General features: G+C 44.7%; 1 protein-coding gene across 4 annotated transcripts in view; it reads left to right on the forward strand.

The window, feature by feature from the left end:
- The window catches only part of LYN (LYN proto-oncogene, Src family tyrosine kinase), a 109,955-nt gene extending 94,516 nt beyond the window's left edge, over window positions 1–15,439 (forward strand). For all 4 annotated transcript variants that reach the window (XM_055546028.1, XM_055546029.1, XM_055546026.1 and 1 more), the window contains 3 exons: window positions 8,730–8,883; window positions 10,756–10,887; window positions 14,033–15,439. In XM_055546028.1, the coding sequence (XP_055402003.1) occupies window positions 8,730–8,883; window positions 10,756–10,887; window positions 14,033–14,235 (489 nt within the window). In that variant the 3' untranslated portion in view covers window positions 14,236–15,439. The remainder of the gene's footprint in view (window positions 1–8,729; window positions 8,884–10,755; window positions 10,888–14,032) is intronic.
- Window positions 15,440–21,715: the final 6,276 nt, after the last annotated feature.

Genomic DNA, 21,715 nt, shown 5'->3' on the forward strand with positions numbered 1-21,715 from the left:
AGAGGGACTCAGCTGTACATATATGTGTATCCATTCTCCCCCAAACTCCCCTCCCATCCAGGCTGCCACATAGCACTGAGTGGAGATCCATGTGCTGTACAGTAGGATGTATTAATGTTAGGAATCATTCATCTCCATCTTGCATTGAGTGGTCTTGCATTCTCCTTTTCAGTCTCATCTGGACTCTCTGAGGTGATGCTACTCTTATCGAATTTCATAGAGTGGAAAAGTTGAGATTTTGAGAAGAAACTTGCCCCTGTTTTGTATAAAACCCAAGATGACTTATTGTAAGTCTCTGACGCATAGTCACAAGCATCTGACTATCTTCTGAGGCGTTGTTGATCTACTTCCTGCTGATTCCTGGTTGTGTATTCACATCACGGCCAGGTCTATTTGAGGTTAGATTGAGGAGTGGCCTGGGGAGGAAGTGGTATGGGAGGAGCCCTGACCACTGCCCAGTTTGACTTGGTCCCCCCAGGTGTGCATGGGCGTCCCTGGCCAGGGTGCCACCACAAGCCGCAGAAGGCACTGCGCGGTGGGGGGCAGTGGGTGTGGCCCAGTCTGCAGCATCCAGCAGGCTCTCCGCCTTCTGTTCCTGCTTCCCTACAGCTGGAAGCCCCCCGTTTTACGTTTCAACTGTGATAAAATACACATAACGTAAAGTTTACCATTTCATCCATTATTAAACGCACAGTTCAGTGGCATCCAGTTGGCAGTGGCATTCCCACTGCTGTGTGGACATCACCGCCATCTATCTCCAGAACCCTTTTCATCCTGCCGAACTGACACTGTGCACCCATGAAACGTTACTCTGCTCCTCCCTCCCACCGGCCCTCGGCAGCCATTACTCGCCTTTCTGGGAATGTGATCCTCTAAGTGCCTTGCATGAGTGGAATCGTTCAGTATTTGCCCTTCTTAATGATTTATGGCTTATTTACTTCTCTTAGCTTACTGTCCTCAGGGTTTATCCATGTTGTAGTCTGTGTTAGAATTCTATTCCTTCTTATGGCTGAATCATACTCCATTGTTTGTAGAGACTGCAATTTGGTTGTTTTTTTGTTGTTGTTGTTGTTTTAATTTCGCCCACTGACGGACACTTGAGTTGTTTCTACCTTTTGGCTATCGTGAATAATGCTCCTATCATCAGGGGTGCATCTGTCCAAGATCATGCAAATGTTAACTATCTACTTTTGGTTCTTTGTGCTTTATACCCGGTAGTGGAATTGATGGATTGTGCAGTAATCCTATGTTGAATTTTTTGAGGAACATTCATTCTGGTTTCTACAGTGGCTGTACCATTCTACATTCCCATCAGCAATAGCTAATTTCTCCACTTCTTCAACACTGTTTATTTTCTTTTTGTTGTTGTTTGACTGTTTTTATAACAACCGTCCTAATGGATATGAGCTGGTCCAATAAGTTTTTGCAGGAAAAAGTCTATGAGAATTAGTTGACAAATGGCTCTTTCTTTTCTGCTAATGAAAATAAATCTCTTTGATGAAAACTTACTGCTTTAAGTATGATTATTTTGTGATGCTGTCTGCGTGGAAATTGTGTCTTCCTGAGGCTTTGTGGGTCCTTGCATGCTTTTGGATTGATTTTCTTTTTTTTTAATTTGGCTAAACTGGGTCTTCACTGTGGCATGAAGAATTCTCTAGTTACAATGCACGGGCTGTCTAGTTGCCCCGTAGCATGTGTGATATTAGTTCCCCAACCAAGGATCAAACCCCTATCTCCTGCATTGGAAAACGAATTCTTAACCGCTGGATCACCAGGGAAGTCCCTGAACCGATTAAATTTTGATCTGTCAGAGAACCTCACCAGCCCTAAGTTTGTATGTGTCAAACTCTGCCCTCATCTTTCAGCTATGAAGATATTACAGACTGCACACTTTAGTGTGGCCACTTGTTACATGATCTAGTTATTATTTCTCCTTTCTCTCCTTTCCCCTGATGTCAACTTGCAAGCATTCTACAGTTTGTAGCCCTTTTTAAAAGGAAAAAGCTAGTACAGATACATAATTAAGAGCACAGGGGGTAGGACCAGCCAGCTTTGGATTCAAATCCAAGTCTGTCTAGGGAAAAAAATCTTACTTCTCCAAGACTCAGCTTTACTAGGAATGTTGGCTACTTCACAGGCTTATTTTAGGGATTACAAATGCCTGGCAAGGTGCCTGGGCAGAGTGAGCAGCCAGTACACGGTGGCTGTGATCATCACCGTCACTGTGATCATCATCACCGTCACTGTCCCCACCGTCCTCGTCATCATCTCCACTGTCATCACCATCAGCATCAAAGCCATAGTTTCCATTATTTCTTAGAAGTTTTGCTGGAAAAAGAGGAATAAAGAAGAATGTTTTAATAACCCAATAAAGCTAAAACATAATTTCTAAGAAATGTGATGCTCCAACATAGCAAGGAATGAGCTCTCTAAGCCATCCCTTCCTTCATCCAAATTATGGACTAAAGAGTGCAGGGATCCAGTATGTAGGCTCAGTGAATATTGATAGAAAAGTACATCTATAGGAAGTATCACCTGCCACAAAGCAAATGCTGTACCATTTGGAGTGCCAAGGAAATGTGTTCTTACTTAAACTTTCTTTCTGAAGACTGTTTTCTCTGCATTTTATTTTCCTTTTGTCATGAAATGGTCTTTTCAGATCCATTTAGGATTAACCCCAGGGTGATGGAGAGAACCCTTCAGAGAGGCTTGAGAGGCTTTTACCCTTTGGCTTGGTTCCAGCTTATTAATATTAACACTACTAGTATTTTGTAATCTCCCTAGGGTTTTTGCAAGTGATTAATTATTTGAATTCTATTTTTCCCAAGTGTAGGAAGAAAGTACGTATCTAGAGAGTAAGGCAAACAATGCCTCATGGGACAGGTGCCACGACATGCCACAAGAAAACCAAAGTTCAGTCCTTCCTGCTTTCTGGCAGGTTTCTTGCTCTTTCTCTCTCACTGCTCATCTAAGTGACAAATGTTTTCCAACTGGCCAATTCGAAGACAGGCTGGGTTTTCAGTTCCAGTTTTCTTTCGGGCTGGAATTTCCTGGGGCAGATTTTAGCTTTGCTCGAGAAATCACAGCAAGTCTGTCAATTAGGTTCCTTTATTCCATCCGCTCTGTCTCATGTGGGCTCTGCTCATTAAAATTTTACAAATTACTCATTGAGCAAGATAGCCTGTTACTCGCCCGTTTCTCAGAACTGTGGCTTCCCGGTATGTGGGGTCAGAGCCTCCTCTCTGGTCCTGTCTGGGAAGCTGCTTGGCAGTCGCCCAATGGTCACACTTTTTCTTCTCACAGCATGTTGAAAGGCCTCCCTGGAGAACAGCCAGAGGCTGGGGGTCTGCTTATTTAGCCCCATGATGAGATTGGGGCTTCCCTGATGGCTCAGTGGTGCAGAATCCGCCTGCAGCACAGGAGCCCCAGGTTCGAGCCCCAGGTCAGGAAGATCCCCTGGAGCAGGGAATGGCTACCCACTGCAGTAGTCTTGCCTGGAGAATCCCAGGGACAGAGGAACCTGACAGGCTACAGTCCATTTGGTCTCAAAGAGTTGGACATGACTGAAGCGACTGAGCATGCACGCATACAAGATGAGATTGACCTCTAACTCAGGAAGCATCATTTTTAATGTCTTCTCAGTGCCTAGAACTTTTACTGGGTACCAGATGCCTGGGAAATGTTGCCAGAAGCTGCTGGGTTACTGCGCAGGTGGGGGTCCCAGTGGTTCACTTCTAAGTGGTTCCTCCCTGTCTTCTTGGGATAGTTTACAGGCACACACACACACACACACACACACTTGCACACAGAAACATTAAAGAGAGAAAATGTCACCATATATTTCCATTGACGGTAGAAAAAGAGGAACTAGACATGTATGCCTGCCACGCTATTTGACCTCAGGAAATGGCAAGCCCATGTGACCGTCAATCAAGGTAACTTTAAACCAAGAGTCCAGACACATCACCAACCTTGTCTCCTTGTATGATTATTCTCATTTTAAGTCATAGGGGAGGTTTTTATTTCAAATTTCCACTTGATTCACACACAGACACTCTAGTACAGAGTTGGAAATTAGCCCATGGAGAAAGAGACATTTTTAGTTCTTCTTTAGTGTTGGCAGGTGGTTCAGAAAGTCAAGGTTTTCTCATGTTTGCGCGTCACTGAGCCTGATGCTGGCATGATGCTGACGTGGCTCAAGAGGCAGAGAATCCCCTCCGACTATTTAAAGCTGAAAGGTTAAATCAATTTTCTAAGCCCTGTCAATAACAGCCTGACCCCAGAACCTTGATGTGCAGGAAGAGGTTCCAGTTTCCCTGCCTCTGAGCTGTGAGCCTAGCGTTCTCCCTAAGTTACAAAAGAAACAGAAGCTCAGGACACACGTTCTGTGCTGCCCACCATCTGGGCCATCAGCCCCCGTTTGGCACCCTTGCTTCCCCACCTGGGCTCCTTCCTGCCGGCTGTGGTCATCTTGCTCCTTATTTCTCCTCAGTTGAGTTGTATGGGGACCTCCTTTCCCCAGCCTTAGGAGGACAATCGTCCCTCCATTCATGAGACTGAGACTGAGATTTCATGCCAGTCTGTCTAGAACTTCAAATCCTAAGACAGCTGAAGTTAAAAGCACTGGATCTAATGCAATGCTTCTTTAAGTTCACTGTGCAGACAAAGAGCTTATTAAAATCCAGGTTCTTACCGAATAAATCAGGATCAGAGTCAAGCTCCGGGGAAGCAACAAGGACCAGGGCAGTTCTGCACCTGGACTGCACATCACAACCAGCCAGAGAGGCCTCACTCTTAGGGATGCAGTTTTCAGTGGTTTAGGATGAGACCTGGGTTAACATAAGATGCCCAGGGACACAGCCAGTGAGAGTTAAGAAATATGGTCATAAGGGTTAAAACTGAATTTAACCACTAAATGAGCAGAAGGGAAATTGAAGTCACTTCCAAACCATTGTGCTAACCTGTGGCATGACTCTAGGAAAATAATTTCCTTTCAGCCTTGTCGAATTTTCCAAAAGGAAAGATAGTTATTGCTTTTTTTCACAATATATAGGGCTACTTGAATGAAAAAATATTTTCCTGCTTAATTTTAGCCTGGTTATTTTCATTCTGACAGAGTGTTAACCTCATCCCAGCCAAGAATATATCATCATCCATCTTATTTGCCACTTTTGAGTCATAGGGAAAAATGGGCTTTATACCTTCTTTGCTTAATTTAGCTTCTAGACCGAGAATTCAAAATGGGGCAAGATTGCCCCCACGGGAGTCAGAATTTGTTCATGGGGGAGGAGGAAAGCTTAGATATTTCTGTGGCCCTCCACAGCTCAGACCTACTGGATGAAATCCTATTTCCTGGTATTTTGTTGTTGTTGCTCAGTCACTAAATCATGTCCAACTCCTTGCGACTCCATGAACTGCAGCATGCCAGGCTCCTCTGTCCTCCACTATCTCCCAGAGTTTGCTCAAACTTGTGTCCATTGAGTCAGTGATGCCATCCAACCATCTTATCCTCTGCCACTCCATTCTCCTCTTGCCCTCCAATTTTTCTCCTTAGAGGGTGATAATGAAAAAAGGCTGAGAAGCACTGTTCCAGACTAAGACAACCCATGCATGTCCGAGCTTGTATGTCCTTCCTGAACTCTGCCTGGGGAGGGTTTGTGATAGCGTTTCTGAGCTGTGAAATTTGAGCTTATCAACAATGAATTCTAAGAGGAAATGTCAAAAGCATTCTTTTCTCTTCTCAGCAGAATAGTTTCCTCTTGATGAAAAATTTGAGTTCCAGAAGCATCAAATTGTGAGCTCTGTTGCTGATGGGACATTCTGGGATGTGACCTGGAGGTCAGCCCTCCTGGGTGTCAGTCCTGGCTCTCTCCCTCCCTCTGTGACTTTCAGGAGGTTCCTGTGCCTCTTTAAGTCTCATTCGCATGTGTATAATTGAAATAAAACTTTCCTGATAGATTGTTTTCAGATGAAATGTGAAGTAGGTTTAATGAAGGTAAAACAGTGTCTGGTGCATAAAAAGCACCCCTTTAGTGCTGGGAGAAGTGATGGTTATTACCATCTCTCTATATATCTATCTATCTACCTGTCAGTCAGCCACCTTATTATTATCATCATCTATGTAAAATACCTCTGGGTGCAAAGGAATCTTCCTGAATCAGATTCTGTCCTCATCAGACCTGAGCAACTCCGCCTAACTCCTTCACAATTCACCTTTCCCAAGCTGGTGGGATTAACAGATACATGCTGTGTGCATGCATCCATGCATATTAAGTCACTTCAGTCATGTCTGACTCTTCACGACCTTATGGACTATAGCCCACCAGGCTCCTCTGTCCATGGGATTCTCCAGGCAAGAATACTGGAGTGGGTTGCCATGCTCTCCTCCAGGGAATCTTCCCAACCCAGGGATCAAACCTGCGTCTCCCCATTTCCTGCATTGCAGGCAGATTTTGTACCCACTGAGCCACCTGGGAAGCCCCAGATCCTTGCTACTATATATAAAATAGATAAACACCAAGGACCTGCTGTAGAGTGCAGGAAACTATATTCAATATCTTGTAATTACCTATAATGGTAAGAATCTGAAAAAGAATACACATGTATTGGGTTGGCCAAAAAGTTCATTCAATTTTTCCATAAGATCTTATGACAAACCGAATGAACTTTTTGGCCAACCCAATATACAGGTATAACTGAGTCACTTTGCGGTACATTACGACTGGAACTTTGTAAATGAACTATAATTTAATTAAAAAGAAAGTGGAGGGTGAGCACCGCCCCCCCTCTTTGGGTCCCGGAGGATGGCTGAGCCTGGGGGTGACATATTTATGCAACAGCTCTTTCTTCCATGCTGACAGCTGGTAGGCTAAGTGGCCCAGAGGAGGGAGAACATATTCACGCAAGGAAAGTTGATCCTGGATTGCATTAGCCAGAGTGGTCTCTGATTTCCTGGTGTTGCGAAATAGAGAAATAGCGCTGGTTTTACTTTAGTCAAAGTAAATACAACAACCAAACAAACAAAAAAAAAAAAGATTAAGGTTTAAAAGAAAGAAAGAAACCCAGAAAGACCAATGCATACAGACCAGGGAAATAGTACATTTTATATAAAAAGAGAATTGTAGTCTTTTGTGACCTCAGAACAAGTCCTATCCAAAAGCTTTTGTTATGCTCTCATATCCATTGTTTATTCCACTTGGCAAATGCTAATGTTTCGAATGTTCATCTCAGTGAGCGCTGTTATTATTATTTGCAATATGAGCTCCTTACCAAACCCTAAGATGAAAAAGAAAGCCAGAATAAGTGGGACTTGCTGCAAGTCTGTTGTTATGTCAGAGAATCATGTTTTTTAAAAATGCATTCAGGTCTGTGTAAATGCAGAACTCGGTGAGTGTGTAAGAAGAGCCTTACCAACAAGTTCCCAGGTTGCTTTTCATGAGCTGAGCATTCAGACCCGTCACCGAGAATGAGAGAAACATGAGTCCTTGGTGCACCAGGTTAGAGATCAGCCTGTGTCCCCCGGGCTGCTCGGGGTGGTGGGCCACATCCTGGAACCGTGTCTGGAGTGTCCCTGATGTGGTGTCCAGCTTGCTTTGGAATCACAGCAAACCTCGGCTCTTCCTGGTTCCCAATCCAGTCTTTGGAGTCTATGGTCCCAGTCTGTAGTCATTGGAGTGAGGAGAAGCATTGCATGTAGTAAGGAGCTAAGCCTTTGCTGAGCCGCAGCGCCTGGCTGAACTGGCCTTTGATGAGTGATAAGGAGGATGCTGTTGAGGATGGAGTTAGGAAGGAGTCAGGTCTGCCACCCTGAGCTGCCTGGAATTCAAGGTAGGATTTGCAGAATACACTCATTCCTGTGTGAAGTAATCCTAATTAGTTTTCCCTCTAACTGCTCACCAGGCACAGCTCCTTCATCCTTCCCTTCCTCCCGCCCTCCCTTCCTTCATTCATCCCTCTCTCTTTCCTTCCTTTCCCTCCCTCCATCCCTCCCTTACTCCCTTCCTTTCTTACTTCTTGATTCTTATCTTAATAATTTGGTAATGTTTTCCTAAATAACTCTATTTTAATTCCTTAACTCGATTTTCCAGTAATTGCTGTGTAGCGGTTTCACCTCCCCTGTTTTATCTTTGGCTCATTGCTTCTCTCCTGCCATCCATCAGCTTTGTGTCTGGGTGACTCTTTCTGCTCATCCTGGAGGAACTGTGCAGAGAGAGCTTGGAGCCTGGGTCCTGTGGGCAGTCGACTAACTGTACAGCAGGGATGTGGTGACAGGGACACCAGTAAATCCAGCTCTGTTTCTCTATTTCACAACAGCAGGAAGAAATCAGAGACTACTCTGGCTAATGGAATCTAGAATCATCTTTTCTTGCATGAATATGTGGTGACAGGTACAGCCTGCTCTTGGGTCTGTTAGTACATCACTCCCCCGGCTCTGTTTTCACTTCTGAAAAGCTGGGACAATGATGTCCTTGTATCTACAGAGTCTTCAAAAGGGCCTCCACACATTCAGAAAGGTTGAGACAACTTAAACAATCATGTTGAGACTGATTGTCATCATTGGAGATTTGGAGGAGCGGTTATTTTAGAGAGGACTCAAGGGGGCGATTGTAATTTACCCTCTGTTTGAAAAACTTGAACCATCAGAATATCTACAAGAACTCAGAAGCTTTCTGATCTTCCTCTCTGGGCCTAAGTAGAACGTCTAAAGGAAAGCCTTGTTCTGTTTCCAGATCGCCGAGGGAATGGCATACATCGAGAGGAAAAACTACATCCACAGGGACCTACGAGCCGCTAATGTGTTAGTGTCCGAGTCTCTCATGTGCAAAATCGCAGACTTTGGTCTTGCTCGAGTGATTGAAGATAACGAGTACACAGCCAGAGAAGGTATGTTCCCAGAGCTATCTTTAGGTGTTTGGTTATTGTTTAGTTTTGTTTTGCTTTTGCCTATTTTTAACAAAGCGATTACAATAGGCATCAAAAAAAAAAAAAAAGAATTCATTTGGTACAATATTCAAAATGTACCATAGTTGCAGCTTGTGGTATATCCTAATTGTTTTCTTTTTAAAAAATTACTCTTTCGATTATCTCTCTATGATACTTTTATAAAATTTAAAAATGCTGTCATTTGTATTTCAATTAGGCGAGGCAAAACAAGAAGAGGCTTGGCAGAATCATAATTCTTTGTTCATATTACATGTCAGAGCTTTTCACCCAATGAGGTACACTTTGCTTCACTGTAGAAAAAATATTTGTAACAATAATTCTATACTATACTATTCAAGGCTGTATTCTGGCCTTTTAACTGTCGGGTTGCCCAAAAATTTCGTTCAGGTTTCTCCATTGCAGCTTGTGGAAAAACCCGAACGAACCTTCTGGCCAACCCAATACAAATTAAAACATGGAAATTATCACACACACACAGAAGTAAATGTAACACTACAAAAACACACTCCTTTATTTCCCCACGTTCCATATTACACGTGGAAACCAAAGAACACCCAGAGCAGCGTAAATCCCCGAGTCCTGGGCCTGGCGCTCCGAGGCCGGCCCTCCCGGTGCTGCGCTGGCCTCTCCTGTTGGAGACTGTTCTGTGTTGCTTGTGATCTGAGGACTCCGACAGTCTCATTCCTGAAAGTTCAGTGAGTAGTTTTGGGGATTTTTTTGCAGTGCTTTCTCTTCTGAAAGAGTCAAGCACTTCCTTGACATTCCTAAGACTTGTTAAAGATTAATTTAACAACATGTGTTTTATTTCTGGAAGGTGCCCACAGAATTCATAGATGTGACAGGCAGACTGAAAACATTGCTTTGATTTGTGAAACATCTCTTGCATTTGTCATGCTTAATGTGGTTCTCCTGCCTCAAGTTTCGGTACTCTTTGGTGGACTATAATTTATCTTTGGCCTTAATCACCTTCAGCAAAATGGCAGGTCAAGGAAAACCGTTTGAGGAGAAGTGGGTAAAAGGAAAAGACCCTAATGCTGAGAAAGATCGAGGGCAGGAGGAGAAGGGAGTGACAGAGGAGGAGATGGTGAGATAGCATCACCTATTCAATGGACATGAGTTTGAGCAAACTCTGGGAGGTAGTGAAGGACAGGGAAGCCTGGTGTGCTGCAGTCCATGGGGTCGCAGATAGCCAGACACAACTGAGCAACTGAACAACAGCAGCAATCTAAAAGGTAGTGAGCTTTTCAGTGAGGCAGCTGCTGTTCTAAGTGCTTTTCATACATTATCTCATTTATCTCTACAATAACCCTATATGATAAGTAGTATATTGCTTCCATCTTGTATATGAGGAAAAAGGAGAGGCTCAGAAGCTTCTGAAGCCACATAGCAAGTGGGAGAGCCAGGATTCAGACCCAGGAGATCAATTTATTACATTGGTTTTGTAGAATTTGACAAGCCTCTGTGTGTGTGTGTGTGTGCTCAGTAGCTTCAGTCATGTCTGACTCTGCGATCCCATGGACTGTAGCCCGCTAGGCTCCTCTTATCCATGGGATTTCCCAGGCAAGAATATTGGAGTGGGTTGCCATTTCCTTCTCCAGGGGATCTTTTTGACCCAGGGATTGAACCTGGGTCTCCTGCATTGACAGGCGGGTTCTTTATCACTGAGCCACCTGGGATATGCATGTGTTACCCACTCAAAATAAATCATCAAAACCTTCCCCCTCAAAGAAGGAAAGTGTGAGAGTCACATGCCTGTGACTTTTTTGTTTCAGCTCAGAGACCCAAGTAAAGCCCCTGTGTCTTCTCCCCTAGGTGCTAAGTTCCCCATTAAGTGGACAGCTCCAGAAGCAATCAACTTTGGATGTTTCACCATCAAGTCTGACGTGTGGTCCTTTGGAATTCTCCTGTATGAAATTGTCACCTATGGGAAAATTCCCTACCCAGGTACTGCTTACTTACCTATTTCCATTTGCGGGATATATATGAGAAAAAAGCCAGGTGGTATGAGACATAAAAAAGATGAACAAATATCCAGAGGAAAGACAAGGGTGTGAGAACTTTGTCTTTAGTGGAAGGTGTTGTAAAATATGCTTAGACTCTTCTCCGCCTTCTTGTCTGAATGCGTATCTTTCGCTCCACTAATGAATTCCACCACTAACAGCCTAGAATGTGCCTGGCGCGGTCACAGATATTGCTGAAGCAACAGGATTGGAGGTCTAGACACAGGGCTCCTTCCAAGCCTCGCACCGGATGGTGGAGGAAACGGACATAGAAATGATGCTGTATGATTCTTGGTCAGTTCTGAAACAGAGATTTGTATAATGTACTTTGGAGTCTCTGCCACTTCAAGAGACAACCACCTCTGTCTGCAAACAAATGATTCTTCAGATCCTCAACTTACTGGCTGTGGGGACGTCATTCAGTATTTCCAGATTCCTAACATCTTCCCAGCCATATTCTACCAGCCCTCCCTTTTCCAGGAACATGGAAGCAGAGGGACTTTTCCCTAAAGCCTTCTCTTTCTTGTTAATGGGCTTTTCACAAAATCAATGGATATGGCCAGTTTAAAAGTAGATCTTTAAATCGTTCCCTCATTCAAAAATCTGAGGGTGCTAAGCATTCCCAAGGTGCCTGATGGAGCAGTCCCAGCTCGTCCCTTGAGAGCTAATAGTTGAGTATTGATTACAATCATTTATAATAATCACTGATAATAAGGACCGTATGTAGGATGGGAAGTATGCTGTTGGGGGAGGGTGTGATGTTTAGGGATTGGGTTGGGGGGATGGGTCGCAGGTTCTAAAAGCAGCAGGGACTCAGTGACTTGACAGAGAGCCCCAGGGGCTGTCCGGGGCTGGGTGTCCCATGGGGGAAACAGCCAGAGCACAGGGTCCCGAGCAGGGGCAGGAGGTGTAGGGATGACGTGGAGCAGATGTGAGCCTCAGAGGCTGCCCAGGGGCTTCACCTCTGACTTTGCAAGAGACGGGAGACTTTGGGGCAGAGCAGTGATGTGGCCTCCAGGCTCCTAGTCACCTTTGCTGCCGTCGGGCCTGGAGGGCTGGTGGGAGGGGGAGGCCTTTGGGTGGGGCCTACACAGTGGGCTGACGGTCCCGTGAAACCCTCCGGTGCCAGATTTCATATTCTGATGGCTGCTCTGCTCTAGACACCGCAAAATAGGGACGGTATTTCTGAATCAGCCCAGATATCTATCTATAATATACAACCTATAGAGAAGGATTATATACTTTGCCTATATATGACACCTGATCAATAAACATACAACCTCACAAGTGTTGTGTGGTAGGTACTGCACGCTCCACAGTGATGTGTGGACGAGGCTCTGGGGCTCGGGGAAGGAGACTGTGGCCCAGAGCCACATCACTGGCTCCTACGGAACACTGGCCACCTCGCCCTCACCTGCTGGACTTAGCACCATCATTCATCTCCGGAACGTCTTCGTCTTCCCAAATTGATACTGTACCCATTAGACCCTACCTCGCTGACCCGCCTGCCCCCCTCTAGCCCCTTGTTGTTGATGTTGTTGTTGTTTATTCACTCAGTCGTGTCCAACTCTTTGTGACCCCATGGACTGTAGCCCGCCAGGCTCCTCTGTCCATGGGTACTCCAAGCAAAAATACTGCAGTGCGTTGCCATTCCCTTCTCCAGGGGATCTTCCCGACCAAGACATCAAACCCAGGTCTCCTATATTGCAGGTGGATTCTTCACCACTGAGCCACCAGGGAAGCCTGCTAAAATGGCTGAATGAGCATGTTTTATTATCCCATTTTAATGATGGAGAAAAATATTATTAAAATGACCTTTTTTTTCCCCTTAAAGATCTTCTCAGTGTCAAAGAAGGACAGTTCAGTGTCTGAGCTAACCTGAGACAAGTGATTATAGTAAAAGCCATCCTCCACAGTCAGCAATCCTGCAGAGCCCAGCAGGAATAGTGGGTGCCCTGGGCGTCCCAGGTGGAGCTAGTGGTAAAGAACCCATCTGCCAATGCAAGAGATGTTTAAGAGACACGGGATGGATCCCTAAGTCAGGAAGATCCCATGGAGAAGGAAATGGCAACCCACTCCAGTATTCTGGAGAATCCCACCAACAGAGGAGCCTGGCGGGCTGCAGTCCATGGAGTCGCAAAGAGTCGGACACTGAAGTGACATAGCAGGCACGCTGGTTCCCTCGCCGGAGCCCGCCGAGCTCTGCCACTTGTCCTGAGGACAATTTGAGGAGTGGAAATGAAACAGTTGGTCTAGCTCACTTAAGGATCCTGACTTCTTTAAGTAAACTTGCAATGAAAAGCTGATTTTGAAAAAGTATTGGGAGATAATGGGTGAGAAAATGATTTTTTTTTTTAATTACTGGTAGAAGCTGGGGATAAAAATTAGTGCAAAAGAGGGTGAGATGAAATGTTAGAATCGGGCTTGTTTATTCACAAGGTCAGTCAGGTCCAACATCCTTTTGTCGTTGAAGAGAACTCGCTCTGCCTTCTGCTTATCGCATTCACCGATTTGTACTTTGGCAGCTGAACGCTGCCTAGATCCTCTTTGTACTAACCTCCTTTATATGATTGCATTGCTTACAGAAATGTCTGTAGCCCCTCTAACAGTTTTGAGAGCTTCTGTAACAAAATACCACAAACTGAATCGCTCATACAACAGAAAAGTATTTTCTCATAGTTCTTCAGGCCGGGAGTCCAAGATCAAGGTGTTGACAGGATTGCTTTCTCCAAGGCTCATCCTTGGCTCTTGAGACAACATCTCCATTTGCTTCTCTCTGGCTTTCTCCTGCATCTGCATGTTCTAATCTCCTCTTCTTATAAAAACACCAGTCAGACGGGGCTTAGGCCCACCCTAAAGGCTTGGTCACCTCTTTAGAGAGCTTATGTCTAAACGCAGTCCCATTCTGAGGTCCTTGGGGCTAGGTCTTCAGTATAGGTCTCCAGGATAGCGGAGACTGTGGGAACACAGTTTAGGCCACCCCATCATCCGCCACTTACTCCAACCAGGGATGAAGGAGGTGGGTACCACTGCATCGCATGACCCTCAGTCGGGCTTCTAAACAGTACCTGTGGGTTTTTCGCCTCCAGGGAGAACTAACGCGGACGTGATGACCGCCCTGTCGCAGGGCTACAGGATGCCCCGCATGGAGAACTGCCCAGATGAGCTCTACGACATCATGAAGATGTGCTGGAAGGAAAAGGCAGAGGAGAGACCAACGTTTGACTACCTACAGAGCGTGCTGGACGACTTCTACACGGCCACCGAGGGCCAGTACCAGCAGCAGCCTTAGTGCTGGGGGCTCGAGCCACGCACAGGACCGCCGCCTCCCTCCAAAGGGAAAAACAACAATCCCCGGTCACTAGTTATTTCCTGGGCTGGCTTCCCCGGCTATCCTTGCTTCCTTCACACAAGGCTAAAACTCAGGAAGGACTTCTTCCATGGGAAAGGATTCTCCTCTCAAGGGCGATATGCCCACCAGCCTGCACCCAGCGGGCACACTGGCTCTGCGAGTCCAACACCTGGACTTGGATTTCTGAGAAGAAAACACCTATCCCACCAAAGTGCACCCACATCGGCCTCTTGTTTACAAGGGGGCATGTGACTCAGAGGTTCGGAGGCCATTTCAGTGAATCGCAGACAGGAGCACAACAGAGATAACCAGATGTCTCCATTGCACTTCCTTGTATGTTCTCTGTGCTTGAGCTTATTTGTTAAAAAAAAAAATCTACTAATCCAACCTGTTAGATTTTGCAGGTGAAGTCAGATGCTTCCATGTCCTTCCCAGATTTCTGTGACCTCCCACCCCCTGAAATCTGGACTGGAGATCACTTCCTTCCACGGAGATCACTCAGAACCCCAGCTGGGCAGAGGAATCTCTTTCCTTGAAAGTGTCATCAGCAAGCAGGCAGGGCCACTGTGTTAAGCGACGCGGATTCCCCAGCCACCCAGGTTTGCCCAGCTCCCCTGGAAGGGAGCTTCAGGAACTTCTCTGCCAATAGAAGGAATGTTTTTTTTAACAGTCCAGCTTTTCAATTCCACAATTTCCTCTATCCAGACTTCTTTGGACCTTGTAGTTTGGACGAACAAGATGATTCTAATCTCTGCGGAACCTTCTAGGGCCTTACAAAACATCAGAGCTTTCTTTACTGCTTCAAATGATTCTGAACATTATTTTATTGATCAAGTATTCATTTTAGTTGTACTCTAGAAAGTAAAAATGCCGTATTCGGGGGCTATTTTTGTGATTCAGCAATCTTTTCTAAATTGTGTGTGGTCTGTGTGAGTCTATTTATATGAGGCTATGCTGGAAACTAAATGAGTGAGGAGGCTTTTCTGAGTCACTGGAGCAATTAGATAGAGGTTGTGTTTGTTAAATTTTTCTACTGTAGCTTGAATGGAAAACGCTATGTCATATCACATTTCACCTATGCTGTTTGTGTATATACCTAATATTTCTATTTTTGATCTTATTTTAATACACCTGGGCCCATAACATCTCAAGTTTTCCACTGGTATTTAACATTTCCAAGTGTCGTCAATATAAGAATGGGTACCAGTTGGTGGGGGATTGGGGATTGGGAGGTGATTCCATTGGTTACATCAATTGAAAATTGTGTACAAGTTCTGCCTCCATCCTTTGAGTGTTTTCAGATTGGAGAACCGAGGAGTTGGTGGCCTGGACACCCATCATCCCTGTCAGGGGGCCCAACAGGATTTGTTTTCAAATAGGCTTAGTAAAGTGTATGCATGCGTGCTCAGTAGCTCAGTCCTATCTGACTCTTTGCGACCACATGGACTACAGCCCACCAGGCTCCTCTGTCCATGGGATTCTCCAGGCAAGAATACTGGACTGGGTTGCCGTTTCCTCCTGCAGGGTATCTTCCCAACCCAGGGATCAAACCTGCATCTCCTGTATCTCCTGCACTGGCAGGTGGATTCTTTACCACTGAGCCAGAAGGGAAATCGGGCTTATCTATCAAGCACCATTACAATTTCACTTTGTATGTGTTGCCTAGGTGTTGGGTGCCTGGAGAAATGGACGAAATATTCTGCTTTCCCCTAAATTTTAACTTCCTTTCCCATATAATGTTTTTTAAAGGTCCATTGTAAAGTATTCTAAAATTCTCAAGTCCTAAGAGCCACCTTCACAAAGGTGAACTATTATCACCATCTAATGTCTGCACAGCTGGTGACGTGACTCACCACGCTGCATTTTTTGACATACACACACCTGTTCACACTCCGTTTCAGAAGCTCACACATGACCCAGCATCAAGAGAGAGTATGAGGAATCCCCAAAGCAAAACAACATCTCTAGGAAATGACTAAATTCACCGTCACCTTGTTTTTCTCCATTCTGCTTCCTCTGGCAGTTTTACATTCAACTGTCCCCCCACCCTTCACCCCACCCCCAGCTCAAGTCTGAATTCCTTTGCCTTCAGCATCTCTGCTGTCACCTGGGCTTCCTCGCTTGTTCTCAACCTGCGACCAACTAGGTGGTGCTCAGCAGACAACACACACTGTTAGGGTTCCTGACTGGCAGAACCAGGGGCTGGGCAGGTACGTGTTTAATCTCGGGGTCCACAGAGACGTGCAGGCTGGTTACATCTTCATGTCCCAGGTCATTATTGAGAATTTGAAAAACAGAATGCCCATTCCACTTCCACCCCCAAGATCCTGACTCTATTGTTCTGCACTGGGTGAGGGAGATACAGAGATGTCAGTGAACTTAAAAGCTTCCCAGGAATCTAAGGTGAGTACAATGCATGCCCAGGTTCAAGAGCCAGCCCCAGCTTTGACCTGTACTACAAAGTGATCTGCTCAAAAGACCTCTTTCTCTAGATGGCTTGCCTTCCCAAAGGTGGCTGTAGGCGTAGAGGAGGAAGAAGGAGGAGGAAGTGTGGCTTTTTCCTTTCTTACGAACAGGAAGCTCGCTGAACCTAAAGTAGAGTTCGTAGCCCTGACATGTGTCCCTGGGAGGAGGGGACACTTGGTGCCTCCATAGGCCCTCCAGAAGGCTTCTCAGGGTGCTGTCAGAATCCCACCTGTAAAGCATGTCTGGGTCTGCCTTTAGGGGACACAGTACACCACAGAAGGGTACACACTACACCCAGGAGCATAGAAGAGGGTCGATTAGAGGAGGGGCCATATTTGTTTGCTTACACAACACGACAGATCAAGGGCACTGAAGTTAAATGTGAGCTCATTTCCCATCAGCCTGTGCTGAAGGCTTTCCTTTTGCTCAAACAAACTATAGCCGAGGAAGTTGCAGCTAAAAGGAAGCAAAGCACCAGCATCTAATAAATTCAACTGAATTAAAACAATTGCTCATCCTATGGGTCAGCCCCCGACCCTTATGATTTTAAAACCACTTTCCATGGCCGCGCTTAATTCCCATCAGAGCATCTCTCACAACACCCACCTTTTCCCCCATTCTGTATCTGCATTTCTACTACTGGTTGAATGAGATATCAGTTCTCTATCTCTACGCTTTGACTATGTGAAGTTTTCTGATGAACTGGAGGTGCCTTGCCTTTCTTCCTGATGGCAATAATGACTATAGATACACAAAGATACCCATATACCCACCATTCTCTCCATTCAGTGCTTTGGCACTTTAAAAAAAAGATCACCTTGAACTCACACAGTCACTCTGGAATACCTGGACGCTAGGATCGCTGATTCACAGCTGAGAAATCAGTTGCATTCAGGGCCACAAAAGGAATAGAGTGGTTTCTCTTCATATTTTCTTGCAAAATAAAACAAGTGAAATTCCTTTACAGTGGCATCTTCGTGACTCGGCTAGATGTTCTAAGCAGGCAAAGGAACTACTTACAAGATGCCCCACTTGAAGTCCAGACAGATGTGAGAAAAAAATTCTTCTAAAAATTTTAATTTGGGGAGAAAAGTCATGCAAGTATTTAACTCACCATTCACTCTTTTTAAAAAGACAACTTATGGAAACTACGCTTTTGAATGAATTGCTTTGATAACATTTGTGTTCCATTTCATGACATTGATGTTGTATTAAACTGATGAAAATTTATCCCAGAAAGTCCTAATCTGAGAGATGTGTAAGAGGGAAGACTTCCAGTTTAATTTCCTGTATTCTTATGAATCTAAATACTTGGAGTAGGAGCAAGTGCCAAAAATGTCACAGGGTCCCCAAGATGGTCACCAAGTGATCTCGAATATTCCCTTAAGTCTGGAAATGATAGGGGCAGGCTTGGGCCTCCATCTCTAGGCCACTGATAAGATTTTTCAGATATAATCTGGATTGGTCATTGTGCCCTGTTAATACAGAGCTTCTAGAATCAAAGGTAGCTTTATTTACAGCACTGAAAGTCAATACCATGTCACAAAACAAAACAATCCGTGAATTTTTAAAATTACACTTTATGCTGGGGCTCAGACAAGTTCTTAAGCCCTCATCTGCTAACCTCAGGGTCAGATGTGTTTCTGATTTAAGGTTTGCTTTTTTTGTTTTTGTTTTTATTTGAAAGGCTAATACAATAAATTGGAGAAGGAAATGGCAACCCACTCCGGTTTTCTTGCCTGGAAAATCCCATGGATAGAGGAGCCTGGTTGGCTATTGTCCATGGGGTCGTAAAGAATTGGACACGATTTAGTGACTTCACTTAATACAATAAATATACTGAATATTTGGTGGATTTCTCTCGGTGAACACTGGAGAAGAAACCACTAAACAAATAAAACATTTCTGTAGGAAAAATACCTGAGTTCATAGGAAGTGGAGTGAATATAACCTATACATAGCTTCAGATCAGGTTTTACCACCAAATGAGTTCTTTAAATATGCCTGGTTTGGGGTGTTTTGGACTTCCGGGGCTAAGGCGACGGACCACAGAACTTGAAGAGTATGTGAGATCTTTTAGTGTTAGTGAAGTGTCCAGTTCAAATTGACCAACAGGGGGGTTGTGGTTACTCAAAACTTATTTAATGCGGCTATGTTGCAAGATGCAAAATATTTATGCATCTCTTTGAAACAACACGTGTGTGTATTAATTGCTCAGTCATGTCCAACCCTTTGTGGCCCCATGAACTGTAGCCCACCAGGCTCCTGTGTCCATGGAATTCTCAGGCAAGAATACTGGAGTCGGTTGCCTTTTCCTCCTCCAAGAGGTCTTCCCAACCCAGGGATCAAACCCCAGTCTCCTATATTGGCAGGTGGATTCTTTACTGTCTGAGCCACCAGGGAAGCCCTGAAGCAATATAGTCATTAAAATATTGTCTGATCAAATGCACTTCAGGGAGGCCTGGGACTTCGAAGTTCAAGTGGGAAGAAATGTCTAGTGGTTTTAGTGACCACAAAGATGCCAGTGATGTGGTTGCTGAAATAGATAATGGGCGCAGTAGCAGGCAAAGACCACAAACAAAAGGAGATGCTCTTTCACAAAAGACCACAAGGGGGCGTTCCGTTCAATTCTGATCACTGATGGTGAACTCCCAAATCTAACTGCCCTGGAAGTCACTCTGATGTGAGCAAGGGGATACAGGTGACAGATGTTAAAACACTTGCCCTGTCAAAGGATTTGAATTCTTCTTTGTAAGGCATTTTTTTCCCAAAGTGGATCATCACTCCTAATTTCTTGTCAATGTATTTAGTTTGAAAGAACATTATCCCGTAGTTAATAGTGGTCATTCATTACAGTGCTTCACTGAACTCAGTCTCAGGTGGCCGGCTTTAAGGGGACAAGGGCAGTGATGATCATGCAAGTTCAGGAAAACGATTATAAGTGGGGGAGGGGGGAGGTGAAGAGGATCTTTCTGTGGAGAGGTGGTGGGGCTGGTTACAAAGACAGGCCTGGACAAACAGCAAAAAGGCTTTGTAAAGAAGTGACCTTCAGGATTGGCTTAGAGGAGGGACAGGGTGCTGGCAGCAGACAGAAGGCTGCAGGGGGTTTCAGAGAGAGGCTGAAGCGAGGGGGGAGGAGGGCACCAAAGGGAGTGGACATCAAAGGACAGAGCCCCCCAGACTGTAGAGTTAGGGCATGACTGTCAATCTTAAAGGCCTCAGAATTGCCTCTTCATCACAGATTCCTGGCCCACCCCTGAGTTTCTGGTTCTGGGACAGAGCATCATCTTCCCTTCTTGGAATCCCTCTCTGGGACCACCCTTGGCTCCAAGAGAGGAGAAGGAGGTGACAGAGGACAAGATGGTTGGATGGCATCATCGACTCCATGGACATGAGCAAACTCCAGGTGAAGGACAGGGAAGCCTGGCGTGCTGCAGTCCATGGGGTCGCAAAGAGCTGGACATGACTGAGTGACTGAACAACAACCACAAAATCTCAAGCTCGGGAATCATATCACAATAAAATACCAGCTATTCATTCATTTATTCAATCAACAGGTAGTTGTGGATCACTTGCCATGTGCCAGGGACCGTGCCGGGTGCTGGCTGGTTGGAATGCATTTCGTTCTAAGGACACCCCGACACGAATGCCCCCCGCCACACACACACATCCACAGTCATTTGTCACTTAGCTCTCTGAACAACAGCTCCCCATCTGTCAACAGCTTTAAAAATATCCCAATCATATTCCAGAGAGCTGCTCAGTCTGTAATAAGAAATAAAGAAAAGGAGAGTGTGAAAAACTTAAAAATTAGATGAAAACCCTCAACTCCAGAGGATCAAATAAAAAATAAATATTTTTCTTCTTATCAATCAATAGTATAACAAAGAAGTCCTCTGAGAAGAGAATTCACACATACACAAATTTCTGGAACAAGAGCTATGGATGAGAAAATAGGCCCCCCTGCTCCCCAAGGACAAAGCTGAGACAAGATGAAGTGAAAACCTTGCGAGCTCCTCACGGGAGAATTGGAGATGAGTGGGGCAGTGAGGATTCCCTGCCAGACACATAGGTGATGTGCGTGAGGTTTAACCTCTGAATGTGAAACCCCAGAAAGAAATTCCGTGTTATTATGCCACATAATACAAAACGAGGGCTGAACTCTCTCCTTGGAGAGAAAAATAATTTTAAAACAAAAAATGACAGAAATTCCATTTCATTCTTTTAATGCACAATCTCTGGTTAAATGTGTAAGAATCTAGCCTCTGATGTTTTCTGTTTTCAGTCACCTTTGTTAACTGTTTAATGAATATTTTGGATAGCATGGTGGTGTGATTAAGCAGAGATCTTAGGGAAAAATATAAGTTCTCATTGTTCTGCCCGCTTAGGAGAGCTCCTGAGGGGATAAGGTGACTAATACCACCCAGGATATGGAGTCATCTCCTCCTGTATTTTCTTGAACTACGTGGAATTAAGTCAGTTGCATAATTTCTCAGTAAAGGAGTAAGAATTTGTGCTGAGAAGGGCAGCACCCAGCCTCTGAATTAGACATCATTTCTATGAAAAGCCTGTTTCTTACTAAGCAATTCATTTTGCTTAGCTTCTTGGCTGTTGATCCCTGGCTTATTTGCGTAGTCTGAACAACATCTTCCCCTTCCTTTTCCTAGGCTGCCCTCATACAGCTTGCCCAATTTTGTAAAATCCAAACATGAATCAAGGGCTTCAAAAATACGGCTGCTCTCCTGGGACCTAGCTCAACTCCTAGCAATCTTAAATACTTGAATAAGGAGAAAGTGCCTAAAGAACTTGTAGGCTCAAATGTACTCATTTCACATCACTGTAATTCTAAAATGTTGAAACAGATAATTTTGAGAGATAATTTATTCAATTCCTATGTGTTAAAGGTCGTTCTGCATCCAGAATTACACACTGAAGATACTTATGAGCCAATTCA

This window comes from Bubalus kerabau, chromosome 14 (assembly GCF_029407905.1).
Source record: "Bubalus kerabau isolate K-KA32 ecotype Philippines breed swamp buffalo chromosome 14, PCC_UOA_SB_1v2, whole genome shotgun sequence".
Taxonomy (NCBI): domain Eukaryota; kingdom Metazoa; phylum Chordata; class Mammalia; order Artiodactyla; family Bovidae; genus Bubalus; species Bubalus kerabau.